A 20,610-nucleotide genomic window follows, 5' to 3' on the forward strand; every position below is an offset into this window, starting at 1 on the left:
CCTCTAGGTAGACACAGGAGGTGGGATGGATGGGAGATAGGTGACAGCCCAGAAGGAAAGGGTTCTACTAACGGTCTAGGCTTGGTAGCAATGAGCCCTCCCATCCCAGGCTCGACCTTCTCATGAGATCTTGACCATGAGTTCACTTTGTAGTGTCGGTACCCCATCCAAATGGATTCTGAGGATCCACTGGGACTGGCATGGCATGACGTAAGTAAAAAGGCAGCTCCTACCCTCATTCTCATCCCCAACCCGAAGGAAGATGGTTTTACCTTGAAACTAATGATCAAAGTGTCCACACCTAATTTCATATTCATAGCTTGGTATTCTCTTCTTAAAAAACTCCCCTATTCCCGCAAATTACACAACTGCAGCTATGGAAAACCACTCTTGTTCTAACACGTTTTTTGTTAATTAGAATGCAGGTAATTTAAATAGACTGCAGTAGGGCTTCTTGATTTTAAAAATAGGGAATTGTTCTAAAGAAACACTGAATTTGAGTAATCTTCCTAGACTCTTCAATAGCCCCAAAAAGTAAGGTTCAGAAAATCACCCATTTATTTGCTATGTAGTTTTTTTTTTTTTTTACCACACTGTGGTAGGCTCTGTGGGACGCTTTTGTATTTCTAAAACAAAACAAAACAAAACAAAACAAAACAAAACAAAACTCCAGCGTTCTTCCAGAAAATAATAGATACCCTGGAAGCTGTCATTGAGGGCTGATCCATTGTTAGTCAGTTTGCTGATGATCAGATTGGTTACTAGGAACTTGGCTTTGAGTACCAATGTTCTTCAAAAGACAAAAACCAGTCCTTTTAATTTTTATCTTTAAATTAGCAATTATTAACATAAGTGCCCAGATATAAGGCAAAGAGTTTTTCTTCAAAAGTCTTTCCCCCAAGAACGGTTTTATCTTGTGCTTCAGTTTGTATAAAGTTTCTCATATTTTTAGTGTTCTCTCCATTATTTTATTATGAAAAACAAAGTCCTCTTTAGAGAACACATGTGAGCCTGAAAAAACCTCAGTCTTTGTTAGTTTTGGATGCTTGTAGAGATCAGCTGAAAAAAACTGGCACTTCTTGAAAAAAAAAAAAGGAGTCAAAACAGATTTAATCATAATACTAGGGTTGATAATCTCACATTTGGAAAAACTACATATCTATGTTAACAATTCAATGGTTAATTTGAAAATTTTATAGGAAATGTTTACCTTATGGAGAATATAAGTATCTATCATGTGTAATAGATATATTCAATATATATATTGCTTTTTTTAAAACAAGAAATTATCCTAATACTAGGTGACTGGATACTTGGATCCTGGGGTAAAATTTCCAGAGACAACATTAAATGCAGATGCAAAAATTTGCTTTTATCTAACATTCAGAAGGGAGTGAAAATTATGTGTTATGGAAAACTTACAGATGACTTGAAAAGTTGCTCCAGACATCATTAAGATACTGAGATAAAACTGCTTAGATAAAACTAGAATAGAAACATGTGGTTGCTGGGGGGAGGGGGTGGGAAGGGACAGACTGGGAGTTCAAAATTTGTAGATACTGATGGGCATATTCAGAGTAGATAAACAAGATTATACTGTATAGCACAGGGAAATATATACAAGATCTTGTGGTAGCTCACGGTGAAAGAAAAATGTGACAATGAATATATGTATGCTCATGAATAACTGAAAAATGTGCTCTACACTGGAATTTGACACAACATTGTAAAATGACTGTAACTGAATAAAAAATGTTAAAGAAAAAAGCTATTCCCTAAATTGTGAAAAATGTGATTTCTAAACTAACATTTCTATTGCTTTAAGTGTGCATATGAAACATACTTAATAAATGTTACATACAGATACCTGATGACAATTTCACTTATACCCTTATAAGTTTATATATTCTATTCGTCAAAAACAAAACCTATAAAAGCCTTTTTGGCCTTTCTTGTTGGAAAAATTGGCAATCACTTTATATTGGAACATATAATTAATAAAAATTTCCATTAAAACACACCAAATTCAGTTCAGACAGGTTAAGTGATTTACATCATATTAAATATATCTGAATTTTCCCCTAGGATTGAAAAAGTTGTGAACTGCTTATGCAAAAACCCCGATGCACTTTTTACGCTGGTTTGCTTTCCCCGCGAGGAGGTGGCTCCACTTACTTTGCCAGATGGGGCAAAATGCTTCCTAATTCAATAGAAGGTGTGTTAACTTCCATCATCATCTAAGTGATTTATCAGGTCAGATGATATGTACTTAAAGGAATTTGAAGCACAATAAAGCTTTTCCTTATGGGAAGATTATTAATACTAACAGGCATTCCAGATTGCTCTTCAAGAAGCTGATTTTTATATTTGTAAAGTAAGAAATTCTTTTTTTTAAAAACATTTTTAATTGATTTACAATCATTTTACAATGTTGTGTCAAATTCCAGTGTTCAGCACAATTTTTCAGTTATACATGAACATAGATATATTCATTGTCACATTTTTTTCTCTGTGAGCTACCATAAGATCTTGTGTATATTTCCCTGTGCTATACAGTATAATCTTGTTTATCTATTCTACAATTTTGAAATCCCTGTGTATCCTTTCCCACCCTCCACCCCCCTGGCAACCAGAAGTTTGTATTCTATGTCTATGAGTCTATTTCTGTTTTGTATTTATGCTTTGGTTTTTTGTTTTTGTTTTTGTTTTTAAGATTCCACATATAAGCGATCTCACATGGTATTTTTCTTTCTCTTTCTGGCTTACTTCACTTAGAATGACATTCTCCAGGGACATCCATGTTGCTGCAAATGGTGTTATGTTGTTGGTTTTTATGGCTGAATACTATTCCATTGTATAACTATACCACTTCTTCTTTATCCAGTCACCTGTTGATGGAAATTTAGGCTGTTTCCATGTCTTGGCTATTGTAAATAGTGCTGCTATGAACATTGGGGTGCAGGTGTCATTTTGAAGTAGGGTCCCTTCTGGATATAAGCCCAGGGATCTTACAGTTAAGTCTATTCCTAGTCTTTTGAGGAATCTCCATACTGTTTTCCACAGTGACTGCACCAAACTGCATTCCCACCAGCAGTGTAGGAGGGTTCCCTTTTCTCCACAGCCTCTCCAGCATTTGTCACTTGTGGGCTTTTGAATGATGGCCATTCTGACTGATGTGAGGTGATACCTCATTGTAGTTTTGATTTGCATTTCTCTGATAATTAGTGATATGGAGCATTTTTTTCATGTGCCTATTGGTCATTTGTATATCTTCCTTGGAGAATTGCTTGTTTAGGTCTTCTGCCCATCTTTGGATTGGGTTGTTTGGTTGTTTCTTATTAAGTCATATGAGCTGCTTATATATTCTGGAGATCAAGCCTTTGTCGGTTTCACTTGCAAAAATTTTCTCCCATTCTGTAGGTTGTCATTTTGTTTTACTTATGGTTTCCTTTGCAGTGCAGAAGCTTGTAAGTTTAATTAGTTCCCATTTGTTTATTCTTGCTTTTATTTCTTCAAGGAGAAAATTTTTGAGATGTATGTCAGATGATGTTTTGCCTATATTTTCCTCTAGGAGGTTTACTGTATCTTGTCTTATGTTTAAGTCTTTGATCCATTTTGAGTTGATTTTTGTGTGCGGTGTAAGGGAGTGTTCTAGCTTCACTGCTTTACATGCTGCTGTCCAGTTTTCCCAATAACATTTGCTGAAGAGACTGTCTTTATTCCATTGTATATTCTTGCCTCCTTTGTTGAAGATTAGTTGACCAAAAGTTTGTGAGTTCATTTCTGGGCTCTCTATTCTGTTCCATTGGTCCATATGTCTGTTTTTGTACCAATACCATGCTGTCTTGATGACTGCAGCTCTGTAGTATTGTCTGAAGTCTGGGGGAGTTATTCCTCCAGCCTGTTTCTTTCTCTTCAGTAATGCTTTGGCAATTCTAGGTCTTTGGTGGTTCCATATAAGTTTTATTATGATTTGTTCTAGTTCTGTGAAATATGTCCTGGGTAATTTGATAGGGATTGCATTAAATCTGTAGATTGCCTTGGGCAGTGTGACCATTTTAACAATATTGATTCTTCCAATCCAGGAGCATGGGGTATCTTTCCATGTTTTAAAGTCTTCTTTAATTTCCTTCATCAATGGTTTATAGTTTTCTGTGTATAATTCTTTCACCTCCTTGGTTAGATTTATTCCCAGATATTTTATTACTTTGGGTGCTATTTTAAAGGGGATTGTTTCTTTACTTTCTTCTTCTGTTGATTTATCATTAGTGTAAAGAAATGTAACTGATTTTTGAATGTTAATCTTGTAACCTGCTACCTTGCTGAATTCTTCAATCAGCTCTAGTAGTTTTTGTGTGGACTTTTTAGGGTTTTCTATGTATAGTAACATGTCATCAGCATATAGTGACACTTTCACCTCTTCTTTTCCAATTTGGATCCCTTTTATTTCTTTCTCTTGCCTGACTGCTGTGGCTAGGACTTCCAGGACTATGTTGAATAGGAGTGGTGATAGTGGGCATCCTTTTCTTGTCCCAGATTTTAGTGGGAAGCTTTTGAGTTTTTCACCGTTGAGTACTATGCTGGCTGTAGGTTTGTCATTATAGCTTTTATTATGTTGAGATATGTCCCCTCTATACCCACTTTGGTGAGAGTTTTTATCATAAATGGGTGTTGAATTTTATCAAATGCTTTTTCTGCATCGATTGAGATGATCATGTGGTTTTTGTCCTTTCTCTTGTTGATGTGATGTATTACATTGACTGATTTGCGTATGTTGAACCACCCTTGTGTCCCTGGGATGAACCCCACTTGGTCATGATGTGTAATCTTTTTTATATGTTGTTGGATTCTATTTGCTAAAATTTTGGTGAGGATTTTGGCGTCTATGTTCATCAGTGATATTGGCCTATAATTAATTCTCTTTTTTTGTAGTGTCTTTGCCTGGTTTTGGTCTCAGTGTGATGGTGGCTTCATAGAATGAGTTTGGGCATATTCCCTCCTTTTCAATCTTCTGGAAGAGTTTGAGAAGGACTGGTATGAGTTCTTCTTTGTATGTTTGGTAGAATTCCCTGGTGAAGCCGTCCGGTCCTGGACTTTTGCTTGTAGGGAGGTTTTTTATTGCTATTTCAATTTCATTTCTAGTGATCGGTTTGTTCAAGTGGTCAGTTTCTTCTTGATTCAGTTTTGGTGGACAGCATGTTTCCAGAAACTTGTCTATCTCCTCTAGGTTATCCAGTTTGGTTCCATACAGTTTTTCATAATATTCTTGTATGATATCCTGTATTTCTATTTTATTTGCTGTAATTTCTCCATTATCCTTTCGTATTTTGCTAATTTGTGCTCTCTCTTTTTTCTTCTTTGTGAGTTTGGCCAGAGGTTTGTCGATTTTATTTACTTTTTCAGAAAACCAGCTTTTGGTTTGATTGATTTTTTCCTATTGTCTTTTTAATCTGTATTTTATTTATTTCCTCCCTAATCTTTATAATTTCCTTCCTTCTGCTGCCTTTTGGGGTTTTTTGTTCTTCTTTTTCTAGTTCATTCAGCTGGTGGGTTAAATTGTTTATTTGAGATTGTTCTTCTTTTTTGAGGAAGGCCTGTATCACTATAAACTTCCCTCTTAGCACTGCCTTTGCTGTGCCCCATAAATTTTGTGTGGTTGTGTCTAAAGTAAGAAATTCTGTTACCCACTTAAACAAGTTAGTTGATATCATCCAACAGGTCACAGACTGTTCAGTTTTTTTTTTTTTTTTTCAGTGGAGGTACTGGGGATTGAATTGAACCTGGGACCTCATGCATGCTAAGCATGTGCTCTCTCAGTGAGCTATTACCCTCCCCTTCTCTGTTCAGTTTTTTAAACCCCTTTTCTCTCTGTGCTTCAGTCTACATTTATTGCCTTATCTGTCCTAGGATCTTCCTTGTTGCTGGATGGGGAATGGAGATCGATCATGGCATGTAATTTCTGACTGCCTTTGCAGCACTGTCTTCCCATTTTTATCTCTCTGGCTCTGTGGGAACGCAAATAGCTCTGCTGGTTCTTGGCCTCTGAGAAGCAAGCCTCAGCCTGGAGTCTAGAACTCAGGACATCTAACAAGTAACTGATACATCTCCACAGTGGGAAAGTGCCTGGAGGAATCCCAGTCCCCTTCTCTGGAGTTCTCTCTGCAGGGAAGTCCTGGTGGCCTCAGCGGTTCTCTAATGGCTTCAAACAGATCGTGCACACGTATGTGTCTTTGTATGCCTGTGTGTGTGTTTTATTCACCTTTATCTATTTGTTCAATGAGAGGGTTCCTCCACTGCAAGATACTTTTTCACAACCAAAACTGGAAAGCTGGTTCAACAGAGTAATGTAACAAACCATCTGTATCAACTATTCCCTGCCCTTTCCATATGACTATTTCAACATACTTGCTTCAGAATTCTTTTTTAACTTCTGATTGAGATCTCCATTTATTTTTCAAAACACGGCTATTTTAAAAATAGCTTTAGATATATATAAAATTTGCAAAGATTGCTCTCACCCAGTTTCCTCTAGAGTTAAAATCTTTCAATGCACAGTTTCATGTCTTATTTGATTTCAGGCAAGTTTGCATGGATCATAATTTCAAATACTAGTTCTTTTCCAGTATTTTATTTTGTTTACATTTTCTTGAGAGTATTTATTCCTATGCTGAAACTCTTTCCACCTTTTATGATTATCACTTCCTTTTGGGATCTTTTCCTTTTTTGTCTTCCTCTTTATAGCTCTTTTATTCTCATCCTCTGCATCCTTTTAAATACTTTGCATCAGTTATCACATAGACAACTTTCAGTCATTTTTGAAATAATTTTTGTCTTTTTATTCCATTTCTTTCCAGTATTCTGTCAGCTCTTTTCACAATAATTTGTCTGTTTCTGGTCAGAATTTTAGATTTATGGAGTTACAGTGTTGTTTCATTCCTGCAATTTCTCATTTAGTGAAATTTGATTCATGTTGGGGTGTCGGTATTTTCTTCGGCTTGCTGAGTTTTTTAAAAAAGCATTTTCATTCGCTGAAAAAGTTTAATACATATTCTCTGTGTGTTGTGTGTATTTCTGTTCCGGATGAAGTCTGTTGGATTTTCCTGACCCAGAAAACAGGTCATTCTACTGCGGGCCAAGGCGGCTTGGTGCTTACTTTGCGTCCTAGTTCAAGAGCGCCCTCTTCTGCCGCTATAGTGAAGTGCAGTTTAGAAATTAGTAACTGCACGGTTGGCGGTTCCTCATTGTTCTGATTCTTTGATACCACGTGGTATATGTAGGGCTCTTCTCTTCAGTCGTTTCCTTTCTTCCTTTTATTTTTTTTTCTTTTGCGTGGCATCAGGCCTTCAAGGGATGCTTCCCCCTTTCGAAGGTGACTTTCTCTCCCCTGGAGATGTGCCTTCCGAGCACTACACCTCTCTGGTCCCTTCTGCTTCGGCAGCCCCTTTCCTGCCACTTACCAGTCACCACAACTCCGCCATGGAGGTCTCAAAAAAAAAAAAAAAAAAAAAAATCCATTCACTGGGAGAAGAGAGCCCTGTTGCTAATGTATAAATGTATTTTTAGAACTTGTTGGAAGCACTTTCATAAGAGATTTTTAATCAACAACAGATGGTTCAATACAGTCACTTAAGTGCTGCTCATTTAAATAAATTTTTAAATACTTGATATATAACAGTGTTTAAGAAATAATACCACAAATTTAACCATTCCTACTGTTCCCCTTAAAGAATAAAATGGCACAGCTGAACACAAACCAGGCTACTTGTACTCCTCCCCAACTGTGTCTGCTCTCTCCTCTTCTGGTTTCCTCACATACACACAAGATATAGTATCATTTTACATATTTCTAACTTTACACAACTTTACACAAATAAAACACTTGTTCTGTCCTCTATTTTTTGAGATTCATCATGTGGATATGTGTTTCTCTACTTCATTGATTTTTAACTATTATATATTATTCCACTGTGTGACTATAATGCAGTTATGTGTCTATTCTTCTCTTTATAGGCATTAAGGTTTCTTTCTTTCTTTGCTATTAGTAACAATTTCTGTAAGCATTCCCATATACAGTTGACCCTTAAACAACATGGGTTGGGGCACTGACCTTCTGCACAGTCGAAGATCCACGTACAACTTACAGCCAGCCCTCTGTACCTGTGGTTGAGCACCTGTGGGTTCGATCAGCCGTGTTTTACATAGTGCTGTAGTATTTCTCATTGAAAAATGCACATAAATGGACCTTGTAGTTCAAACTCTTGTCCAGGGGCCAACTGCACATGTTCTTGCGTGCATGGGTAAGAGTCTACCTCTAGGAGTGGAGTTTCTGGGTGGTGGAATATGAATGTCTTCAACTATAGGAGATATTGTCAAACTGTTCTCCAAAGAAACTGTAATGATTCACTCTGCCAAAGCAGGACATGGGAATTCTTATTGCTCTATCTCCTTGATGAAATGATTGCTAAGGTTTTTGATTTTTTGCCAATCTGTGCATGAAATTATTGTGATTGTGTTCTGTTTTTTTTTCCAGTTTTACTGAAATACAATTGACGAAACATTGTACAAGTTTAAGATGAACAACATAATGATGTGACATCTATTGTGAAATGGTTACCACCACAAGTTAGCATCCATCACCTCGCACAATTATGGCTTTTTTTCCTATGATAACTTAAAGACCTACTCTCTTAGCAACTTTCAAATATACATATAGTACTGTTAACTATAGTCATCATGCTGTACATTACATCCCCAGAATTTATTCACAGTAATCAAAACTATGCTACTTGCATAAAAACAGACACATAGACAAATGGAACAGAATCAAAAGCTCAGATGTAAACCCCAGAATATACAACCAACTAATATTTAAGACAGGTGGGAATACTCAGGGGAGAAAAGACAGTCTCTTCAGTAAATGGTGCAAGTAAAACAGATATTCACATGTAAAAGAATGAAACTAGACCCATCTCGTCACTCACAAAAATTAACTCAAACTGAATTAAAGAGTTAAATGTAAGACCGAGAATTGTAAAAGTCCTAGAAGGAAACAAAGAGAAAGCTCCTTGACATTAATCTCTGTGATGCTTTTTGGATACGACACCGAAAGCACAAACACAAAAGCAAAATAAACAAGAGGGATGATGCAAAACTAAAAAGCTTCTGCACAGAAAAAGAAACAGCCAACAAAACAAAAAGGCCACCTACCAAGTGGGAGAAAATATTTGCAAATCACACATCTAAGAAGGGGTTAATACCTAAACTATATAAGTACCTCATACAACACAGTACCAAAAAAACCCAAACTATCTGATTTTAAAATGGGCAGAGAAATTGAATAAAGATTATTCCAAACATAACTTACCAATGGCCAACTGGTACATGAAAAGGTGCTCAATATCACTGTCTGGAAAATGCAAATCCAAACCATGAGGTAGCACCTCATACCTGTTAAAATGGCTATTTTCAAAATGACGAGAGGGAACAAGCATTGGCGAGGATGTGGAGAAAAGGGAACCCTTGTGCACTGTTGGTGGAAATGTAAATTGGTGGAGCCATCGTGGAAAACAGTACGGCGGTTCCTCAAAAAATTAAGAATAGAAGTACCACATGATCCAGCAATCCCATGTCTGGGTATATAACCAAAGGAAACCAAATTGGTATCTTGAAGAGATATCTGTACCCCTTCCCATGTTCACTGCAGCATTACTTACAATAGCGAAGACATGGGAATAATCTAAGTATCCATCTACAGATAAATGATATACAAAGTGTGGTATCTTGATAGATCAATAGATAGTGAAATATCACCCAGCCATAAAAAAGGAAATCCTGACATCAAGGATGGAACTTGAGGGCATCATGCTAAGTGAAATAAGTCAGACAGTGAAAGACAAATACTGTATGCTATCACTTAGATGTGGAATCCAAAAAAACGAACTCAGAGAACAGAAGTGGGGATGGAGGAAATGGGGGAAGGTGGTCAAAAGCTACAACTTCCCATTATAGGATAAAGAAGTTATTCTGATTTTAAACTAAATAACCCTTATTATAGGTGAGACCGGGCACCTTTTCATATATGTATTGCTATTTATGTCTTCTTTCCTGTTAGTTTCTTGTTGGCATCTTATGCCCGCTTTTCCATTTGATTCCGGTTTTTTATTAACATGTGGAAATTCTTTACATATTCTTGACCCTACCTGTTTTATATTTTGTGGGTTAAAATGTCTTTCCCAGTCTGTGCCACTTCTTTATGTTGTGTCTTTTGATTCATAGAATTTTTAAGTTTTAATATAATAAAGTTTATCACTTTTTTGTCTTATATGATTTTAAACTGAAGTACAGTCAGCTCACGACGTCGTGTCAATTTCTGGTGTGCAGCATAATGTTGCAGTCATGCATGTACATACATATCATTGTTTTCATGTTCTTTTTCATTACAGGTCACTACAAGATATTGCATGTAGTTTTCTGTGTTCTGCAGAAGAAACTTGTTGTTTATCACTCTTAAAGTTTGTATTTGTTATGGCTTGCTTTAAAAGTATACCCTAAAGAATAAGGATTCCCTAACCCTCAGTCACAAAGTTGTTTCCCTATGTTGTCTTGTCTTCTGTCAGTTCTTAAGTATTATGTCATATCTAAGCTAGAACTGACTTTTGTATATGGTGTAGGAGCCAGGTATCCAACTGTATTTATTTCACCTGAATAACTAGTTGACTTGGCAGCATTTAGTCAGAGGTCTACACCCTTTTCCCACTGATTTTTAAATGCCAGTTCATTTATAAATTGAGTTTCCAGATACGTGGGATCTATTTCTCAGCTCTCTATTCTGTTCCACTAGTCCGTTGCCTCTGTCACGAATTTAAAGCACGCCAAAGCCCTGCCTCTCTCAGCCACTCTTGACGCCCTATTTTTAACTGTCCTGATATATGTGGCTGACAGCCATTCCATTAGCACATGCTTACTACTAGAATTTCAGTTCCCTCTTATTTTTTTTCCTTCTAGGTGTTCCCTTATCTTACTGTGAGCCAAACTCTACGTATGTGATTCATCTAGTATTTCTAGGTGTTTTTTAGTTGGAGAGGGTTTTTTTCAGATATTTAGTCATCTGCATTTTGTTCTCTTTTTATCAACAAATTCCCAAAGTTTTTTCTCCTTAGAATTGGCCTTTATTACTCAGTTCTTTGAAACTGTTCGCATCATGATGACATAAGCCCTTTCCCAGCGTCACAGAATCTCTCTCGCCGTCCGCATGTATTAGCTGTCTTTCTCCAACTCCAGCACACGCCATAAGGCTTGCTGGATGAAAAAGTCTGCTTGAGGAATCTTTTGCAAGTGACATCTACCAGGTTGTTGATGAAATTACCTGTGTGCTACTGCCAGTCCTCCAGAATAAAACATTTTCATTTTTTGGCCATAGGTATTTGACATCTGTTTTGAAAGACAGCCGGGGAGTTTCTTCAATCACAAATCCACGGTTAATGTTGCTTGCCTTTGTTTGGGTGACATTGCTTCATCCCTGCTTAAAAGAATGATTGATGAAATATGGTTACAGCTGTTCTCAAGAACGTCAGACTGAGAAAAGTTCTGCAATAGGGGCCATAAGCATGCAAATGTCAGGTGATGAGATCAACTGAAATCTTTCTTTGGGGGGTTGTGTAAGTGCTAGGCTTTTCTGGCCTCTTCTCTTTTGAAACTAGTCCCAGCATGTTGGGTAGTTGTGACCAGCCACAATTCTCACAAATGGGCAGCCTGTAGGGTCATTTTACCTTTGTAAGATCAAGACTCTAGCAGCAACTTACAGCCCATTTAGTTTTAAAATTTAAAAAAAAGTTATATAAATAGTATTTGTTTCATAAGTTACGCTGTAGAATTTTGAGGTTAGTTCATGAACTCTGGAGTTGTGACAACCTCTTACCCAGTTTGACCTGTGGCAATTTCCTTAGGTTTCTGAACTAGTTTCCTCCTCTGTAAAGCTGAATAATGCTGGTTCCTATTTGTGAGAATTAAATGAATGATAATGATAAATTACTTAGTATATGGCAAGGATGGAATACATTTTGGCTTCTATATTATATAATATTTATAGAGATAACAAAGTATCCAGCATCCCAGAATTGTGATGGTATTTTTACTTGATGAAATCTACTTTCTATTTTTTCCTGATTTTCCCCCCTACTTATTATTGCTGTGGAAATCTTTGACTGCTCTAAGATTACATTGCTTCAAGACATTTTTTTTTTGCCCATCTCTTCCTGTGGATATATGAGTTACTTCTATCTTTTTCTGTTATGAAAACACTTCAATGAGCATTTTTGTAGAAAATTTAGTGTACAAGTCTTCTAGGTTCCTTAAGGGTACATTTCCAGAATTTAGGCTAATGATATGCACATGAATAAAGCTCTTGATATATATTTCCAAATTACCTGCAACTTATACACACTCCATCCTCAGTGAACAGAGGACTGAGTTCCCCTTTCTTCCTCCTCCTAAAATATTTACAAAAAATTATCTCTGGCAATAACATCTACAAAATATATCCCAAGTACGTCTACAGCAGTTCATACACTTTTTGGTTGCAACATTGCTTTAATACTTCTAAAAAGCATTGAGGTCCTGTGTGATTTATCTGCCAATACTCACCATGTTAGAAATTAAAATTACAAAACTTTAAAGCTTTTTAACTTATCTTGACATTAATAAACCCCTTGTATGTTGACATAAAGCATATATATTTTACATCAAAGATTCTATTTTCCCCAAAAAACATGGCAACAAGAGTGGCATTGTTTGACACTTCGGCAAATCTGTCCAATGCCTGGATTATCAGAAGGCAGCCAAATCCCCACTGCTGCTTGTGTTCTCACTGTGGCAATGCCCCATGCCACACATGGGGTATGGAAACTCAACTAGTCTCTCATGAAAAAGTGGAAGTTCAAAAGGCAAATGATATTTTAGAATTACCCTGAAAATCACTTGAACCTCATAGGCCACCTGGAAAGTTCTCAGGAATTCCTGAGAGAGCCCAGACTCTGCTTTGAGAACCACCGACCGATACTGTTAAAGATGTAGTGGTATCTGTCTTTCAAGGGAAAGAGCAAATTTAACTTCGAGATGTTGTGGAACTCAGTACGAAATCTTAGTTTGAATTGTTGAGGATGCCTTTAAACACTTTTTATGCTGATATAAATCACTGAAAATATACCTTTTACAAATAAATTAGTTGTTACTCAGCTAACTGAGGCGTTTCTTTGGACTGTTTCGTGACTATTGCTGTGCTGATGACACTTGTTTTCATGAACTTTTTTGATGGATTGTCGTTGGTTTTGTTGAACAGGCACCATGTTTTTCTTCCCCAAATGTAGCATGGGGCCCATCCTGCGTTCCTGACGGTGCTTTACCGAAAAGGAAAGTATGAGCTGCACCCAGTGCAGTCATTTGTGTCAAGCACAACGCCCCTCACGTAAGTAGCTTCCTTAGGTGGGCGGTGGGAAGGACGGAAACTGAAGGCAAGAACATGAAGGCATTATCCTCCTGGCTGGTGAACTCTGGTCCAGCACAGGGACAACAGTAGAGATACTGTCAGTTCAAGAACACACTCACACACCCCTTTCAATATCCTCCTCTCTCCTTTCCTCCGAGATGTGCTTTAACTGTTTCCAGCTCGGAGCCTGCACGGCCCTGGCATCTCCTAGCTAATACTGACTGTGAGTGCGTTTTCTTTCATCCTGAGTCACCTGGGAACTTAACATTCAGCAAACCAACCAGATCAGAGAGTCTTTGTAACCACCAAAAGGGAGCGTGGGTAGCATTAAATGAAGTGTTAGGCCTATGTTGTTAATGTTTCAAATCAAAGATCCGGATTTGCATCCCTGAAGCTGACAGTTTGTCAAAAGAGCAAGTTGTCTGTTTCATAAAGGATTTTGGAGGCACTCCCAACGAACTTATTGATGACAGGGAACTTTTACAACAATGTAGTCCCAAAGTGCTGGCAGATGCACACAGCGCTAGTAATTACATGTAGGCAACCAAGGTTTTTTTTTTTTAATGTATCATGGTCTGTGGAAATGGTAGATGGGCAGTTCTCGGAGCCTCCTTACCCAAGAGGGCAGAGTTTCACTTCTTTTCCTTTGAGGCTCACCTGTGAGATTTTTACTGAATTAGAATGGAGCCTGGACACAGAACTTGTATCAATGAAGGATGAATAGAGTATATATTTCTTAAAAAAATATATATATATGGTTCAATATGCATGTTTTAGGGATGGTATAGCTCATGGTAGAGTGTGTCCTTTGCATGCACGAGGTCCTAGGTTCAATCCCCAGTACCTCAGTTAAAAATAATAATAAATAAACCTAGTTACCCTCCCCCACAAATATGCATGTTGTATCACACAAGAAATATTTGTTTAAAAAATTGATGCCATCGGATCCTCATCTTCTTAGGGGGTCAGCAGATGTGGACCGCGACTTCTTAAGTATGGAGGTTAACTGGGTCTGGGGAAGCGCTGGCTGTTTTGTGAATTTTGCTCCAGGGCACCTAATCACGTTCTGCCTCCTGAGACGTCTCTACTGACACTTGGTTCTTCTGATAGGACTGAAGTCCTAACATTCTAGTTGCTGACCCCAGGGATGTGAACCCACAAATGGCTCTTCCTAGCCTAGCTTTCTCATAGCAGGTACAGAGGGCCAGCTTTCGGCCCTTAGTCACCATCATATACGGTCATGCATGTCTTCTGTTGTGCCTGGGCTCTGTCTCCTCTGCGCAGGTTACCTGAAGCCAGGTGCTTGGGCGTGTGTTTTATTTCCTGTACAAAGTCTGGAACTGAGCCTAGGGCCACAACAGGCAGCACCTGTGACTAGGAATTTACACAAACAGCAAAAAAAAAAAAAAAAAAAAAAAAAAAAGTGGAGCCAACTTCCAGTAACTTGAGAACAGAGACAATCCTGTTTATCTCTGCCACATCCCTGCACTCAGTGATCACCACCAATCCATCACTAAGTCCACCATCTGCCTCCCAGTTCTATCTGTCCATCTCTCTCCATTTCTACCCCAACCATCTGAGCAAGTGTGACCCTTGCAGGGCTGAACTGTCTCTGTTTCTGGCTTAGCAGAGAGTCAGAATCAAAGAAACACCAGTCCGACATCTGCCCCACATGGAAAAGTAATCCAAACCACTGTGGATGTAAAATCATGTATGCAAAAGCTACATTTTAATAATTAAGCCTTGCACAACAGTGAATTAAGCGTGCCATCTACAGAGTCTGCTTCCCAGGATCCAAGCCCGTGGCTGACTAGTTGTGAGGCTGGGAGCAGGGGTCTCGTCTGCGGCTCACCTGTCGGAGGAAGGTACGCTAAGAGTCCTTCCCTCCACTTGCTGTGGTGAGGGTTAAACAGGGTCGTGTGTAGTAAACAGTCTGACACATAACAAACCACATGCGATTTTTACAAACAAAACACAACCAAAAAAAGTTCACTTACCCAAGGCTCTCATGACTTCGTTAAATTAACACTTGTTAAGAAGAACCCCGAGTGTTAGAAAGGGAGCTGAGGTTCAGCAACAGATCACAAGAGAAACTGAAATAGAGAAGTTCATGATTCACAGGTCCTGGGGGACGTCCACAGCACACCTGAGGGGCCCCGCGGGGAGGTTGAGGCTGGGGTGCAGGCAGAGAGGTGGCAGGACCCGAGGCACCTGCCTTTATTAAGGGGTGCTTTATGCATGAGTGGAGGGATGGGGGGACGGTCCCGGGCTAAGGCCAGATTGGTCAATTCAAACTGCAAAGAGTAGGTTTTGGTTAGCTTCATGGGAGTCATCTAAGGGGCACACGAAGGAAGGGTCTGGGAGGTCGGGAGGAACCTATCACGAGGGCTGTTAGGAGGGTCATATAAGCAGCTCACCCTTACTGTTGATTCTGCGTGTGGTTGCAGGAGGGGTACTGTCAGTTCAAGGCTCCCACTGGCCACCTGGCCACACTGTGTAGATGCCAGGCAGCAACATTATACAGTCTTTTAGCTAAACTCTCAAAAGTTCTCAAAAGAAATCTCCTTAAAACCAGACATAAAAGAGAAATCACTCACAGGGATATTCCACTCACAGAATCCAACCCCCCACCCCCACCCCCCAAAAAACCCTAATATTCTCACCCTCTCCCCAGTGAATCAAATCACAGTCGCTACCCACATCCATTGACTTCCGGTCTCCAGATCCCAAGCATTCTCCCCAAACCCTGCTCTCCGGATTCTCCTCCTCCCTTTGCCCCTGCCCTGTCCCCTTTCTCAGTCTATTCTCTCTTCACCTCTCTGTAGCTCTCAGCACTTTCCAATAAAAATGAAATCAGGCCTGAGAAAGCCTCTCACCCCTCTCCTTCCCGCCGCTACCACCACACTCGGAGCCTGGCAGCCAGACTGAAAGCCTGTGGCGGGCAGGAAAGCTCTGGCTGCCCCCAGCTCGCCCAGGCTGCCTCCTCTCTTGCCTGGACCGTCGTGCTGCTCTGTGCTCTCCTTCTGGGGCCCTGACCACACACACATCAGACTGTTTGATATTGCCCCCTGGCTCTCAGGTGTTCTGTCTTTTTCAGACTCTTTTGTTCTTTGTGTTTCAGTTGCATAGTTTCTATCAACCATCTTCAAGTTCACTGATTCTTTCCTCAGCTGTGTCAGGTCTACCGATGAGACTGTCAAAGGACTTCCTCATTGTTGCCGCTTATTTCTAGAATTTCTTTTGGACTCTTTCTCAGAGCCTTCACCTCTCTGATGAACTTCCTCATTTGTTCATGTATGTTGTCCACCTTTTCCATGAACTCCTTTAACGTGTCAGTCATAGAAGCTGTAAGGTCCCTGCCTGATGGTTCTAACATCTGGGTCTTATCTGAGCCTGATTCTTTTGATTGCTTTGCCTCTTGATAATGGAGTTATTGTTTGCTTCCTTGTGTGTCTGATAATTATTTTTATTGAAAGCAGGATATCATGCATAAAACAGAGACTGATATAAATATTTTTCACACCTGGATTTGAGCACATCTCCTCTTCTGCCTAATGTGTGTGGAGTTGAGTCAGTTGACACTGGAGATGAGCTGTGTTTGGGTTTTGTTGTTACTGTGGTTACTTCAGGGCAACACTGCTCCCAAGTTACTGTGAGTTTACTGTGGAGGCTGGGTTGCTGGAGAATTTTTCTCAATTTTTCAGTCTTCCCTGCACCTCACAGAAGAGTCTCTCTCCAGGTTCTCCTCAGTGACAGACAGCTGTTGCTTGTTACCCTGTGTGAGATGCTGCCCCAGGGGGACACGGGGAAGTCTTGGACATCCTGTTCAGTCCTGAGCTTCTATCTCAGGCGGGCCTTCTGTGCCTGAGCCTCCCAGGTGGGACTTTCTCAGTGTGCCTGCTCCTTCTCCTTGTGTGTGGTTGGTTTGGGGTAGAGCTTCCCAGGTCCTCCCCAGAAGTAGAGGACTTCTTCTTGGTTTTTGTATAGAATTGTGGGCCCAAGACCATTTCCTATTCCTTTCCCAAGGGTGGGGGGTTAATGCTCCTATCACCCACCATGGGTCTTCACATGTGCCCAGGGGGTGGAAGTGTCTGATGCCCCCCCTCCAGCAGCTGAGTTTTTGCTTAGCAGGAAGGAAGGACTTGGGCAAGGGACAGGGTTAGTGCCCATCTCATGGTCACTAATTTCCTGCTGCCCACCTGCCCCACAGAGAGGGCTCTTTCTGGCCTCCTGCCTTTGTCCCAGTCTTTCCTGTGAACCCCTAGAGAATTCTAGGGGGTCTCCAGCACTAGAGGGTCTCCAGCACTTTAACATCTGAGCTGATTTCTTCTTATCCGCATGAGCAGCAGACACCCCCTCCTCCCATGCGCTGCCCACGCGAGCCAGTCCACACATCCCACCTCTCCTTAGAGAGGCCTGGCCCTCCTTGGAATTCGGTGTCTAGTTTGCCTTGCAAACTCAGCTCTCTGATGAGTTCAAGGAAAAGTTATGATTCTGCAGTTTGTTGGACTTCTGTTCCTTGCTAGGCTGGGAGTGGCGCTCCTAGTTTTCTGTATTCTGGGCGGAAGTGGGAATTCTTGCCTGGACTATTGAAAGAACCACTGAACCAGTCTTCTCGTAGACCCTTTGTCTCCCTCAATCCATTCCCTGCATTAAACCCAGAGGGGTAACAGTCAGGTCTGGTCAGGACGTGCTTTACCTTCAGTCCTCTTGGTGGCTTCCTGGCTCTCTTATGATGACTAAAGTCCTTCAAGAAGCCTAGACGTGGCCCTGGCTTACTTTCTCTACCTCAGTTTGTCTCAACATCCCATTCACTCTTGGAACAACAGCCACGGGTTTGTGCTCGTTCTATTTCTTCCTCCCCGCATTGCTGCTCTCGCCTTCGCCAAGTCTTTCCTGTTCATTCAGATCTCAGACCCCACTCCATTTCCCAGGGAGACCCTGCCTAACGCAACCCACCCCCCACACTCCCATCAAGTGTTCACAGACCACCCTGAACTTGGTTCCACATCTCTGTAGTTGTCCAGTTACTTCATTAATGTCTGTCTCCCCAGCTGCCAGGAGGAAAGGGACTGTGTAAATGTATCCAAGTGTCCCTAGCAGCTAACTCAGCACCCAGAACCTAGCTCAGTCAATGTTTGCTACTGCTGTGATTAAACTGAGAACAGGTGGAACCAACTCAGGGGCCCTGCTTCCATGAACCTGCTTTTGTTCTGTACATAGCAACCCTCGGCCAGACAATGGAGGGCTGGAAAATAGAGATGCAGTCATATCTGGGGAACGACAGTTAGAGATGCTGAATATAACCAGCCTCACCCTGAGTTGGGCTGGGTGCAGGTGCCATCTTGCTGCCACCAGCAGTTTTAGAAGCTAGTTGAGCTTAGAAAATAGCCTGGACCAGAGTGGTTCTCAGACAGGTGCTGACAGGGAGAATTACCATGGGTAAAAAAAAATGTATTCCTGCAAATAGCAAAATGGAAAGAAGTGAGGACACACCACGTTTAATTTAAATGAAGTTATTAACAGGAAAAGATTCTGGGGTGTAAATTATAAAGTTACCTTTTATGTTTGCAGCTTTGATACACCCTCAGAAACTGTTCTGTCTTGTGACTTAACATGCTCCACTGGATCTGAAGATACAGTAAAGGATATGCAAGGTGAAGCTGTTTTATGGTTTGGGGTATTTTATGGAAATATTTGTTTGATGATTTTCAGCTAATGTCAACTAGCAATTACTGCAGCGAGGAGAAAACTGGCCCAAGTATTTTTTTAGCATTGATGGAGAGATGTGGGTTGTGTGTAGTAAAATGAAAGAAGGCAGGTGATACCACTGTATCCTGACAGGTCTCAGAGAAATGAAAAATGCAGGATATGCGGAACGTGAGAACTTGGACGTAACTCTACCACTGGCGTCAGCTCCTAGAAAAGTTATCTGGAAATAAATATTTTGTTGTTGTTGGTGTTATTTGTTATTAAATATAATTTTGTTTATTTTTAGCCTGAAAGATGTAACCAGTGGAAGCTTTGACACTCACGTACCTCCAGGACACCGCTTCCATCTCATGCAACCTTCCAATGAGACCTTCCTCACGAACTACATAACCAAATGTCTGGAACTACTGATGCTCAACTGTTAGGTGTTCTCCCTTCTGGTCTTAAAATAACCCCAATGATCATTTGATACTCTTCTTCAGTTTTCAGAAGTAGCTCATGAGTTTTACTCCAAGATTGGAACATGATACATTGGCTTCTGTCTGGGTGATTTGTTATTTACAAATGTCTTTCTCCAAAGAGCACTGAAATATCTGGGGACAAAGGACCAATGGGTCAGCAGTATTTCTGGGAGGGTCCTTTGTCTCATTTGAGTCTCATCCGTGTTAAATTTGTCAACAAAAATTCCTGCTTGATCAGTTATCCATTTCTTCCCTTCAATTACCTGGACGTTGAAAATGACAGAGAGGGAGAGGCTTGAAAGGATCGCTTCATTAACACACTGTGGCTCACACATGATATCATTTTTTGAAATATAGTGTTGTCCTATTTAATGAAGAAATATAACCTACCTCTCTGTTAAAATACAAGAGTCCTGAACAATCACTGCCACCCGTCCTGGCAGGTTCTCAGAACTCCCTTGCCCTGGCCCTCTTCTAAGGGGCTCCTCGGACTCGGATGACTGAGGCTCTGTGAAGCCCTGCTGCTGCTCTGGCAGTGGCCCAGGGTGAGCCTCCCATGGACAGCCACTCGAGAGCCTGGCCCCTGGCAGATGGAGGGGTCAAACTCAAAGGCCACACCCGACAGGCTGTCTCAGCCTTGCATGATGACAACTAGAATTAGACGTGGGGAGAAAGTGGAACTGCTGGAAACAGATAAAGGAACAAAAAGGAAAAGAAGCAGAAGTCGGGAAAATGAGCTGAGTTGGAGTAACGGCAGAACACTCCAAATGGGGTTCACAGATGCCCACTGATGGGAGTGAAGAGGCACCGTATCCCCAGTGCTGCGTGGATCCTGTGATCTCTGGCAGATCCCAAATTCCCCCACAATGTTTGTCTCTTGGAATCCTGGCTGTCCAATCAGATATCTTGATTTGTTACCTCCCGCGATCTTCACAACAAACTCGATGTTGATGC

At 40.4% G+C, this 20,610-nt stretch overlaps 1 protein-coding gene across 1 annotated transcript; it reads left to right on the forward strand.

Annotated features, from left to right (window-relative positions):
- The first annotated feature begins 205 nt into the window (after positions 1-205).
- On the forward strand, positions 206-19,620 carry OLAH (oleoyl-ACP hydrolase). The gene is given in 8 exon segments (XM_032473837.1): positions 206-210; positions 2,086-2,150; positions 2,153-2,215; positions 11,281-11,520; positions 13,365-13,411; positions 13,856-14,019; positions 19,010-19,163; positions 19,468-19,620. Coding segments are annotated over 8 exon segments (891 nt in total).
- Positions 19,621-20,610: the final 990 nt, after the last annotated feature.

The sequence above is a fragment of the Camelus ferus genome, chromosome 35 (genome assembly GCF_009834535.1).
Source record: "Camelus ferus isolate YT-003-E chromosome 35, BCGSAC_Cfer_1.0, whole genome shotgun sequence".
NCBI lineage: Eukaryota > Metazoa > Chordata > Mammalia > Artiodactyla > Camelidae > Camelus > Camelus ferus.